The 13,656-nt window shown below is 43.8% G+C and overlaps 1 protein-coding gene across 1 annotated transcript in view; it reads right to left on the bottom strand.

Moving 5' to 3' along the window:
• Positions 1–13,656, bottom strand: part of LOC131681572 (homocysteine S-methyltransferase-like) — a 29,762-nt gene continuing 16,106 nt past the window's right edge. Inside the window, exons 3-4 of the mRNA XM_058962419.1 lie at positions 371–678; positions 1–305 (exon numbers count right to left, since the gene is read on the bottom strand). Coding sequence (XP_058818402.1) covers positions 140–305; positions 371–678 — 474 coding nt within the window. The 3' untranslated portion in view covers positions 1–139. The remainder of the gene's footprint in view (positions 306–370; positions 679–13,656) is intronic.

Raw genomic sequence — 13,656 nt, 5'->3', positions numbered from 1 at the left:
TCGTATATATTCAATTATAATTACTAATCGTTCAAGAGTACTTTTCTAAACACAGAAATACAAATGCAATCTATTTAAAATGGTGTTCATTCTTCCTCACTCTCGCAGACACTAAGGAGTTAAATTATACATACATACATCACGACTTTTTCAGGCCACCAGCCTGTAAGGAAGCTACAGTACGTTTGATACGCTTAATGTCACGTGCGTAGGTTCGACAGCAGCCGCCAATGAAACGTGCCCCGAGTTCAATCCACTGTGGCACGTAGTATTCCAACGGAACGCAGTCTTCTTTGCCTTGCCAGCTGCGGAAAGTACATGCTTGCAACTTGTATGACTCAGTGATTATACTATATCTTCAAATACCTACCCAGTTTCAACGCTGTAAACCTCCCCAGAGTTGGGATACACAATCAGCGGGATGCGATCCTTGGCTAGCCGCTTGTCGTTAACCGATTTGAAAAGGGGCGTCACAAACTGCGGATTGACGCAATTCACGCCTACGGCAATCAGATTGTCGGTTCCCAGTCGTTTGGCCTTGGCCCAAATAAAGGCGGCAGTCTCGGCGAAGTTTTCTCCGTGCGCAATGTGAGCACTATCCCTGCACTGGAACGAGATCCAGAATTTTACGTGGGGATACTCTTCGCACATCATTTCGAGCATCGCATCGGCTTCAATCTGGAAAGAGTATCGTGACGTGTTTAGATTCAAGGAATTGCAAGCCGTCCAAGATATGCTTAACATTACAACCAATAATAAGAAGAGAAATAAAAATGAATATTATTCAAAAAGAGCAATCCAACACACAACTTTGCTGAAGAGACCAAATTGCTATGGCTTTTATAGCTTTACTATTGGCAAAAACTATATTTCTAGCCAAACATGTCAAATGGCCCTAAGTGCAAATGACAGTTTCTCATTATTTACTTTCTCTTCCTCTAATGACTCGGCCGTTGATACGTTTCTTCCTTAATTTTTAGCATAATATGCTAATCGAAATCAAAGTTTTTCGATATATTCTGAAACAATATTGAAAAGTTTTATGACGACGCCGTAATAATCGAAAGAGAATGTAAACAAAGTGTTTGGTTGCTATGTCATCCCCCTGTACAACCAACGCTACCAATATTGCGGTGTAACAGCTACTACCCGGCGCATGATATCAGATATCTCAATTCACCACGTTTGATCACCGAAAGGGACAGCGAGTGATAGTGCTGATGATCTTTCTCGCCGTGATCGATCGGCAGTCGTCTCCAACCACCTACTTGTATAGCACGTGCATGTACGGCGGTCCACCGCTGGTACTTATTTTAACCTGTCTGTCTAAATGTTAAGTGAAGTAAATGTAGTAAATCTAGTTCTAAGTGGAAAAATATAATATTTAAGTTTAATAAAGTCGCGTGTGATAATTAAAGTGAACAAGTACATGTTTTACTTGCCGTCGGCGCGGCATTTCGGAAAAAGGAGAACCGGTATCGCTATCCATCCCATCCCATATCAGCTGGCCGCTGGCAACCGTTCAGGTGACCTTCAACCGACGTAACCCCCAAACAGCTGGTCCTTCGAGCCGGATCGGTTGGAGGCCTTTTCGGAAGGACGGATTTCCCGGGATTTGGCAAGGACGCCATCCCCCATTGTCGCGAGGACGCACAATTGGTTACCACCATTGCTACAAGGTTGTACAAAAGGCATCTAAGAAATCGCCATTGCGATTGGCCGCCATTACGAACGCATGCATGTGGTCCGCGTGGTTCTGTAAAATTGCATGAGAACCCTTTGGAGACGACGAAGGTTCCAGATACCAAATAATTCAAGGTCCAATATTATTTGGAATCACGTGAGTAGTATTCCAACACGTTCACGTTAGTTGCATAGGTGCTTCCCTTGGTTTTTTCTCTCTTTTATGGTCGCGGGGAAGACTTTACGATTGCTACTGAGAGGCGCTGAACTAGACGGCGAAGGAAGCGATTGTTCTCGGCAATCGGCAACCTGCGTTCCCGATCAAATTAAAATACAAAGCCCGATTTATTCGGGAGCAGGTTAGTACCTCTCCAAGCATTTTAAACGTGTTGGTCGGTGTTACCTTTGGTGTTTTCTCCTTTTCGCGAGCTCAATTCGGATATCTAGCTCAGTTGCTCATCCAATCACCGGGATCGATCGACACCCTTCAAACGGACCAAGGGTCGGCAAGGGTCGATTACCACAAGTCGGCTATACGGAGGTCGGCGTTTATTATCACGGAGGAGAGGCGGAACTTCCCGATTTTACACAACCATTTCAACAAGCTGCTGTCTGCATGCAAATTCTAAACACTTGAGGAAACCAAAAACTGTGGCAGAGAACCCAATACTTTCAAGGCACGAATTTATTGGGAGCAGGTTAGTACCTCTCCAAAAACGGTAATCATATCCAAAGGGTGCTTCTTGTGGATTTTGTTTATTTCTCGGTATTGCGTCTGTTGCCGTTATTGCTTCCAAGATGTCCAAACTCCGCGCCAAGCAAACACGGCTGCGAAATTTGATGACATCATTCAACGTAATCTACGCATTCATGGAGCATTATGAAGACACCAGGCATTGCAGTGAGCTGGCTTCGCGGTTGGAGAAGTTAGAGCCACTGTGGGAGAAGATAGACGAAGCTATGACGGAGACGGAATTAGCCGACAGTGAGGAAGGAGCGGCAGGAGAGAGGTACGTTAAGAAACGAGTGGACTTCCAGAATAAATTCTTTATCCTTAAAGGATTCTTGGTCTCTAAAATTCGGGATAGCCCCGAGCATAACTGTGCCCTGCAAACATCTCAGGTTTTGGAGTCCACTTTTGCACCCCCGCACCCGCATGTTAAGCTGCCTTTGATTAGTCTTCCCAAGTTTTCTGGCAACGTGGAGGAGTGGTTGTCTTTTCGCGATTTGTTTATCTCATTGATACATTTCTCGACGGACTTGCCGGACATCGAAAAATTCCACTATCTTAGAAGTCAGTTGGAAGGGGAGGCGTTAGCAGTAATAGCGTCATTACCACTTACGCAGGCTAACTACACTGTGGCTTGGGAATTACTGGTCAAACGGTACTCGAACAGTAAGTGTCTTAAGAAGAAGCAGGTACAAAATCTATTCGATTGTGCAGTCATGCGGAAAGAATCAGCAGTGGAACTGCACAAATTGGTTGAAGGTTTCGAGAAAGCTACCAAGGTCCTAGATCAGGTGGTGCAGCCAGGCGATTACAAGGATCTACTGCTGATTCATCTGATGTGTTCAAGGCTGGATGATAAAACGCGGCGAAGCTGGGAAGAACATGCGTCGACTTTGGAGGAGGAAGGCTTCAAGGATTTGATGGAGTTTTTGCTTCGACGCATCAGGGTGTTGGATTCTTTACCAAGTAGGCAATCGGATACCCAACCCCCAATGGTTAAAAAGGTTTATTCATCTAAGGTCGCTAGCCATGGAGCAGTCCAATCGACTCAATCAAAATGTTTCTCTTGTTCCGACACGCATCCACTTTTCACGTGTCCAGTTTTCGGTAAATTGGCCGTCATCGAAAGGGAAAAACTGCTGCGGCAACATTCGTTGTATAGGAACTGTTTCCGGAAAGGGCATCAGGCGAAGGAATGTTCATCCAAGTTTTCGTGTCGACGATGTAAGGAACGGCACCATACCTTGGTTTGCTACAAGGAGGAGAAACCCAATACTCAGCACACAAATGGGACTGAAAATCAATCCAAAGAGGGAAGGGGTCATAACTCCACTGAAAGGGTATCTACAGCTAATGCCGCGGAAGTCGCATCGGTTAGCAGTAATATCGGGCGGTCGGGATCGAAGGTACTTCTAGCTACAGCAGTAGTTCGCGTGGTCGACGATTATGGGCACGAGTTTCATGCGAGAGCGCTCTTGGATTCCGGATCGGAGTGCAATATTATCTCCACCCAACTTTCGCAGAAACTGCGTGTCAAGAGAACTAGGGCAGATATACAAATAACAGGTATTGGACAGGTTCCAACGAAGACCAGGGAGAAAGTCCGAGCAACAGTCGAGGTTAACAGACTATTCCGAGACCTTGGAGTTTTATGTACTGACTAAAGTGACCGAAGATTTGCCCACATCAGCCATCACTGTGAACAACTTGGAGTTACCTGCTGGAATTCAGTTAGCAGACCCGGAGTTTTTCAAAACTCACACCATCGATTTACTTCTTGGTGGGGAGTTCTTTTTCGATTTCTTCCCGACGAAACAACGAATTGCCCTTGGCGAACATATGCCTTCACTCGTTGATTCGGTATTCGGATGGTTGATGACTGGTCGTTGTGGTTTGAGTCAAGGTGGGGCATTAACGGTTTGTCAGCATACGGCAGTTTCAGAGGCGATCGAGGATCTCATGAACAAATTTTGGGAGTGTGAGGAGGGGCATCTTTGCTCGAACTATTCGGTGGAGGAAACCAGGTGCGAAGAATATTTCTCTAAGACAGTAAAGCGAAAGGAGGACGGTCGATATTTAGTTGGTTTACCAAAATCTCAGGATGGCTTGGCTAAACTGGGTGAGTCAAGATCTACGGCTTTCCGACGTCTGATGTTGCTCGAACGGCGACTGGCACGAGATGAGGCGTTAAAGAAAGAGTACCATTCGTTTATCTCCGATTACAAGGATCGTGGACATTTAAGGAAGGTTGCTGAAGAACATCCCGGGGCTATTACTAGCTATTATCTTCCGCATCACCCGGTAATAAAGGATTCAAGTACAACAACCCGCGTTAGAGTGGTTTTTGACGCATCCAGCAAATCGTCCACAGGAGTGGCTCTGAATGACGTACTTCTGAATGGGCCAGTTATCCAGGATGATTTGCGCACAATTATCATGCGAAGCCGACAGTATCCAATTATTCTAATCGCAGATGTTGAGAAGATGTTTCGGCAAATTTTGATGGATCCCGAAGATTTGTCGTTACAAAGGATTCTTTGGCGCTTTTCACCAGACCAACCGATAGAAACATACGAATTGTTGACCGTTACTTACGGTACGAAACCAGCTCCCTTCTTAGCCACCAGAACCTTGAAGCAGTTGTCTAGCGACGAAGCGGCCACCTTTCCTCTGGCGGCTGAACGGATTGCTAAGGACGTCTACATGGATGATGTTATCACTGGAGCAAACGACGTGGAGGAGGCAAAGATCATCCGAAGTGAACTTGATGGATTGCTGCGAACGGGAGGATTTCGGTTACGCAAATGGGTTTCGAACAATGAAGACGCTCTTGTAGGTGTCGCTGAAGATAATCTGGCTCTTCCTTTCGAGAACGATGTCGATTTTGATGCCGAACGAACGGTGAAAACTTTGGGTTTGGTTTGGGAGCCTCGTACGGATACTTTCAGATTTAAGATCCAATTCGAGGAGGTTCAGTCGGTTGCGCTTACTAAACGGAAGGTGCTTTCCTGTATCGCGAAGGTGTTTGATCCATTGGGGCTAGTCGGACCCGTCGTAACGAAGGCGAAGATGTTTATGCAGCAAATTTGGGAGCTTAAGGATACAGCACAGAAGGCATTAGGCTGGGACGATAATCTGCCGTCATCGTTAGTAGACTCTTGGACGGATTTCTATGCTCAATTCCCCAATTTAAATGAAATTCGTATTCCTCGATTCGTTGCCTGTCCCAATGCGATTTCGTTTCAACTACACTCATTCTCGGATGCATCGGAAAAGGCGTACGGTGCCTGCATTTATTTGCGTTCTGAAGACAGCAAAGGACAAGTCACGGCGTCGCTCATCTCGTCCAAATCTCGAGTTGCACCACTCAAGCGTCAGACGATTCCCCGGTTAGAGCTGTGTGGAGCACAGCTGGCGGTAGAACTGCATCAGAAGGTGACGAAGTCTCTCAACCTGACATGTGAATCGTTTTTTTGGACGGATTCCAAAACGGTTCTACAATGGCTCGCACAGCCACCGAATACCTGGACGACGTTTGTAGCACATCGCGTCTCATTCATTCAACACTCTACCCAGAACTGTCATTGGAGGCATGTACCAGGGATTCAGAATCCAGCGGATCAACTCTCCCGTGGGTTAGATCCAGGCCAAATGATTGTAAATTCAGCATGGTGGGATGGTCCATTATGGCTGGTCGCAGATTGGAATTCATGGCCAACGCAATTAGGAACTCTACCAGAATCAGATACACATGAAATGGAGAGAAGGAAAACTGTCGTAGCTGTGGTGGTTCCTGTGAAAACGTTCAACGATTGGTATTTTGAGCAGTTTTCTGAATATACAAAACTCATCCGTGTTACAGCATATTGCCGGAGATATTTAAGAAACCTTCGCACGGGAGCAGAGAAAAGATTACGGTCTTTACCACTTACCACCCAGGAACTAAGCGAAGCAGAAATGTGTCTCGTTCAGCTGGTCCAGCAGGAGGCCTTTCCCAAGGAGCTCAAGGCACTTTTCACAAACGAACCGGTTCACCGAGGATCCAAACTTCGCTGGTTCAACCCAGTGCTTACCAAGGAGGGAATCATTCGAATTGGAGGTCGATTGGCGAATTCTAGTATTCCCGAAGAAACTAAACATCCTATGGTCATTCCAGGAAACCATAAATTCTCAAAGCTTCTCGCCAGCAGCTATCACAAAACACTCTTGCATGCGGGTCCTCAACTCCTGTTGAACTCAATTCGATTACGTTTTTGGCCACTTGGAGGGCGAAATCTATGCCGTTTAACAACTCATCGTTGTCTAATGTGTTACCGAGCTAAACCGAAACTTCAACAACAATTCATGGCTCAATTACCTGCACCAAGAATCACCGCAGCTCGTCCATTCACTACAACAGGCGTCGATTATTTTGGTCCTGTATATATTCGCCAAGGCTACCGGAAGGGATCAACGAAGGCTTACGTAGCGGTGTTTATCTGCTTCTGTACGAAGGCAGTACATTTAGAGCTGGTTTCCGACTTGTCTACTGCAAGGTTCATCCAAGCTCTACGAAGGTTTACAGCACGGAGAGGAAAATGTTCGGATATTTATTCCGACAATGGAACCAACTTTGTCGGTGCACGCAACAGTATAGCAGAACTCCTTCGTAACTTAAGAGACCGCAACCACCACGAAGCAATTCAGAAAGAGTGCAGCAACAATGGCATCACATGGCACTTTAACCCTCCTGCCGCCCCTCACTTCGGCGGACTATGGGAAGCCGCAGTACGCTCCGCTAAGAAACACTTGCTCCGTGTCTTAGGCAATTCCTCCGTCTCTTATGAAGATTTTACAACCCTCCTAGCCCAAGTAGAAGGTTGTCTTAATTCCAGGCCCCTCACACAGCTTTCGGACGACCCCACAGATCTCCAACCGCTCACACCAGCTCACTTTCTTGTTGGATCATCGCTACAAGCACTTCCCGACAAGAACTATAACAGTGTTCCAGCCAACCGGCTCTCACACTGGCAGCTAATCCAGCAACAGCTTCAACACTTTTGGCGCAGATGGCATACCGAATATCTGTCGCAGCTTCAGGCACGAGTGAAGAATTGGCAGCCAGCAGTCAATATCGAGCCCGGCAGACTTGTCATCATTGTCGATGAAAACCAACCACCGATGAAATGGAAATTGGCACGGATTCACCAAATACATCCAGGCGACGGCGGTGTAGTTCGAGTCGTCACTCTACGAACTTCGACTGGTTACCTGACGCGACCGGTGACCAAAATATGTCTGCTACCACTACCGTCAGCAGATGAGGAGAAAACTAGTAATCAGCCGTAAGAATCAACTGAAATCGTGCAATTTCAGGGTGGTTCGGGATGTTTGGTTGCTATGTCATCCCCCTGTACAACCAACGCTACCAATATTGCGGTGTAACAGCTACTACCCGGCGCATGATATCAGATATCTCAATTCACCACGTTTGATCACCGAAAGGGACAGCGAGTGATAGTGCTGATGATCTTTCTCGCCGTGATCGATCGGCAGTCGTCTCCAACCACCTACTTGTATAGCACGTGCATGTACGGCGGTCCACCGCTGGTACTTATTTTAACCTGTCTGTCTAAATGTTAAGTGAAGTAAATGTAGTAAATCTAGTTCTAAGTGGAAAAATATAATATTTAAGTTTAATAAAGTCGCGTGTGATAATTAAAGTGAACAAGTACATGTTTTACTTGCCGTCGGTGCGGCATTTCGGAAAAAGGAGAACCGGTATCGCTATCCATCCCATCCCATATCAGCTGGCCGCTGGCAACCGTTCAGGTGACCTTCAACCGACGTAACCCCCAAACACAAAGAGAGGCTCTCATTTGCACTTAGGACCATTTGACATGTTTGTCGAGATTTATATCGCACATTATTCTGAAAGTGCTAGATTTTTTTTCTTCAAAACGGTGATAAATATTTTTGTCCCTATGCACCCATTCAGAAGTTATACACTGATGAAACCTGTATGTGTGGCCCTCATGAAGCCGCGTGAAAGGCTCACTGAACGAGTAGTCCCTGGTCTTCAACGACGCTTTGCTTGATTTTCTGAGCGGCGGGCCAGCAGTGTCCTAGCGCGTCTGCCGTAAGGTTAACACCAACATAGAATGAATTTCCGACAGGTGATGTACAATTTCATCTCAGCCCGCTTTATCATATGAATTCCAATTTCAGGACGGTCAACTTCTTCGCTGATTTCATTCCAATCTCGATGAAAGGAAACTCCAAATCAGTATTATGGACTATCTATCTGCATCATTTCTCGTTACATCCGGTATCCCGCAAGGAAGTCACCTCGACCCAGTAATTCCTCTATTTTAATGACGTCAATATCAAACTACAAGGACCCCGCTTCTCTTTCGCCGACGATATGGAGATTTTTTGACAGATACGGGAGATAACTGATACGGAATTTCCTCAAAATGAACTGAACAGCTTCAGTATATGGTGTGATCTGAGCAGAGTGGTTCTAATCCCGAGCAAATGCTCAATCTTCACGTTTGCCCGGAAACGTCATCCGATCCAGTTCAATTATCGTCTGTTCGACTCGAGCATTTCAAGATACTTTCGCGTCAAAGATCTTGGAGTCATCTTGGATTCGTTAGTAACGTTCGAACCACACAATTCATATATTGTGAAAAAGGCATTTCAATAACATTCTGTAATTTATCTTTGCAAAAATATCGACAAATGACTCGGTGACGTTTGAAGTTTTTTGTAGAACGTCTCTGTAAAAACACGATTTACGGTGTTAACTACCATTCAAAAACTACTTAACCGATTTCTTTCAAACTTTGCATACACATTATATGTAAAAACTACCTAACCCCTACGTTGAGTTTTCGAGATAATTTATTTTTACTCATAAAAAGGAAAAGTTTTTCGTGAAAAACAGTAATTTTTATTTGAAAGCAATCCTTGCTCGGCCGGTGCTTTCGGATTTTTGTTGTTAGCCAGGGAAGTGAAATTCCACACGGTTTATACACGCGAAAACGTTACAACTTAATGAGAAAAGTTCAGAACGTGTGGTGCATTATGTTTGGCCAAAACAAAGCGCTAAACGGTAAATGTGAGTCAATTTTGGTCTGTAAGTAGGAGTTTGCCCACTACTTGTTTGCCCGGTGGACCCTTCTTTTCAGGGCGGCCTAGGTGCCTCTACCGAAATTTCGGATTTTCGTAACAACAAAAAGGTAAACAAACAAAATAAATTAATAAATTTACCGACTTTTATTCTCCTCCGTTCTACATACTTCGATAATGCTGCTGGTGGCGGGAATGGGTTGCAGTTTCTTATCTCTCCGGACCAGTCGGGATTCCCAACGGCCGCGATCTCCCTGCTGCGAATGCTGGTTATAATTGGCTGCTATCGCAGCGGTCCTTGGTGTTGAGCTAGGGAGGGAGCTTGTCTTCTTAGTTTGAACCTCCCTAGCGACATTAGCGCCGGATCGACTTGTGCGAAAACTGAGTCACCGCAGTGCACTTCCCAGGGAGAGCCTTCGTCCACCCTGCTTCGTTCTCCTTGTGCTAGGCTAGGAGAGCTAGGTTCATTCGACTGATCCTCCACACTGAGAATGGTCGGCGTTTGCTCCTTATTGTTTAGCCGGGGAAGCGAGAGCGCTCCTTTGCGGTTAGCTTTCCCTCTATGGCGAGCCAACACTACACACTTCACTTGTGTCCACGGGCCGGCACTATTTGACGGTTCTCTATCACCGTCACATGCGCGCATTGAATTCTTTCTTCTAGTGGCGGAAAACTGTCCCCAAAAATAAACAAAACTTATCTGGACGTCTTTTTGATGCCGTGGTTCGTCACTTTCTAAACTGTCACTGCCATGGCCGCCTTCCACCCAATCAAAACAAAACCGACAAACCGCTTCGGTACATAGCATTTTAGGTATATAGCATACAAAATTCAATTACATTATATGTGTAGGGGAATGTGGTCGGTTGTCGGAACCCTTTTGTTTTTGGCTCACAACGTTACTCCAACTGCACAATATAAGGGCATAAGCATACCAATGGAACCTTAACTAATAGCTGGTAAAAGAATTTGATTGATTCTGTCAACATGAAAAAATTTACTAACGATTTAGTAAAATGATCATTGTTTGCCATTTAGAAAAATGAGGTCGGTTGTCGGCACTCCAAGAAAATTTATTAAAAATGGAAAAGTATTAATGAAAAACATCAAGATTCAGAGGAAAAAGGAAATTTATTCATTTAAACAACTATTAAAGGCATTTTGAACATCATTGTTTATCAGAACCACAATATGTATATGTGAAAAATTGGTGCGAATATTACGCACTGCTAATAAACTGATTCATCGAATTCACTGCAATCGAGTTTCAGGCAGGGTATTTGTTTTGACTCAAGCTTCAGACAATTCAGATAGAAGTCCACGCTGCACGTAGTCAGAGGTGGGAGGGATGGTCTACAGGGTAACCCCGCTCCCCCACCAAATTTTCTGAAAAAATGAATGGGTTTCTTTGATGGTTTACATAGAGAACTGACCGTGTTTTCGCTGCTGGGTGGAATTGTATACACTAGATTCTCTCGACAAAGAAAACTATGCACTCCAATGGTATCTTTTCAATGGAGTGAGCTAGAAAGTTGGTGTCTGCCACAAAGTTGTATTAAATACTTTTTGGAGTGATTCGTATGAAGAAGTCTACAGCCTATCTATCTTCGTCGGAAAGCTAGTGACAGCATCCTATTTCTGATGAAATTAGGAACTAATATGTATTAACCACTTCGTTCAAAAATTCAATATCTTTTCTATTTAAATCGGACCGCTTTGCAGCCTTCGACAAAGTTGTCACCCTGGTCATGACAATCTGGTGTATACAGTGCTACCCAGCGGTGGAAACACAACCAGGTGGGCTTTCTCCATGTAAATTGTCAAAAACACTAAACCGGAAGTCGCCATCTTGGTTTTAAGAATGATGTCAAAAATCGATCTATGGTATTTATTCGTAAAGCCCGTTCTGAAAATACTCATATTGATTAGGTCATAGAGAACTCAGCATTTGCCACAAAAAATGGGGTGCCGACAACCGATTTTGGTAACCTTTTTGAACACTGAACAAAACAAAATTGTGGTAAACATTTAGGTGGCATTCAATGTTGAATCATAAAATAGAACAAATTCCCTTCCTAAATAACAAATGCGCATACTTTTTCGATCGATTTACTTATTTCTATAACACTGAGCAAATGATCTAATAAGACTTTAAAGTAGATTTTCACTTGTTCAAAAAATATTTTGGTTGTGCAAAAGAACATGCGAGTTTGTTTGCTACGGCGATCGGCACGTGCTAACACAACTAGGGGAGACTTGATCCCCGGGGAGACTTGATCCCATCATTGTAACTCAAAGGCGGATCAGAATACATTAATCGAATATACTATAAAGTTGCGTAGTTTTATCTAAACATAAATTTCATTAACACAGGAAAAAGAAATTGGACTTTTGTGTAACCGAATTTTTACCGATTTAAAAAAAAGTCTCAGAAGAACTGAAGAAGATTTATTTTTCAAATTTTCAAGCTTTTATAAAATTGATAAAATCACCCACTACATACTCTACGTTTGCATACAGAATTACAGGAGAATGTCAATTATATGAATACGTTATGATTGAGCTGATTCTTTTGTTCAACTATATTTTTACTAAAGTTTGCTGAAATAGATGCTATGGGTTCACTTGATCCCTTCAAATTCGTGGAGATTTGATCCCCTTCGCCATACTTCATACACACCACTGAAAATAACCAAATTCACACCAGAACAATTGAAGTCATTGTTGTCATAAAAAACCTGTTTTAATCCACCTAGAGGTGCAATTGTGCCTTTCTCATTTCTCCAAACTATGATTTAATAGCTGGTTCGTACAATATAACATTATGGAAATGTATTTCATTCTTATTACACTTGGTAAGTATATATAAGAGCACGTTTTTGCATTCATCGCGGTATCGGTTTGAATCGGAGTTTTCTATGTGATCGACCTCCACAACCCGTAACTCCGGTGCTGGAAGTCGGATGGAGATGGAATTTAATATCAGTTTCTGGGGACGCAACACCTTTCATTTGAGACTAAGTTGAGCAAATCTAGCCATTTTCGAGAAACCAATATAACCGTTACTCTGACTTTGGATGCTTCCGGATCCGTCGATGGTGGCCAGTGTGGCCAAAGAGACTTTGAATGACTGTTGGGGACCTAGATCTACAAATTCAACAGTTGTGTTTACATTTTGGAAAAAAATCACCTTTTTACATTCATCACAGAATTCGTTAGAATCGGGATTTGCTGCGTGATCGTACGTATCACCCTGTAATTCAGGAACCAGAACTCGGATCCACACAAAATTCAACAGCAGCTGATGGACCTTTCATTTAAAATTAAGTTTGTCAAAATCGGTTCAGAAAATTCCGAGAAACTGATTTGGAAAAATCAACAAATTTTGTTTTGTAACCATACTCTTCAACTCGTAATTCGGAACAAGATGTCGGTTGAAAATGAAATTCAATAGCAACCTATGGGAATATTATACCTTTCATTTGAATCTTAGTTTGTAAAAATCGGTTCAGCCATCTCCGAGTAACTGATGTGGACATTTTGTTAACAAATCCGCACATACACACACATACATACACACATACACATACACACATACATACATACACACATACATACACACAGATATTTTGCGATCTCGGCGAACTGAGTCGAATGTTATGAGACTCGGCCCTCCGGGCCTCGGTTAGAAAGTCGGTTTTTGGAGCAATTGCATAACCTTTCTATATAAGAAAGGCAAAAGAATAATATTTAATTAGCTTAATAAGCATGAGTTCAATGTTATCTTCATGCGATTATAATTTGCAAAGGTTGGTGGAATGCGTTTGAACGTGTAGGGAATGGGGGTTTAGTAGAGTGGGTGTGGAGGATGCGTCAGAAATCCTTCATCTTATTTCGGTATACGGGGTGGATGAAGGAAATCTGGGCGTGAGGGTGATCCAAGAAGAGGGGAGTGATGAAGGAGGGAGGTGTAAGGGCAAGGTGGGGAGGGGGGGGGGGGGAAGGGGCGGCTACGCAATACTCAACTGCATATTTTGCCTTCCATTTGAGACTTGGTTTGAGAAAATCGGTTCAGTCATCACCGATGAACCGATGTGACTTTAATTGTGGAATATGCCCGGAATTCCGGA

Source organism: Topomyia yanbarensis, chromosome 2 (genome assembly GCF_030247195.1).
Source record: "Topomyia yanbarensis strain Yona2022 chromosome 2, ASM3024719v1, whole genome shotgun sequence".
NCBI lineage: Eukaryota > Metazoa > Arthropoda > Insecta > Diptera > Culicidae > Topomyia > Topomyia yanbarensis.
Note: the sequence above shows the minus strand (reverse complement) of the source record. Positions and strands in the feature narration are given on the sequence as shown.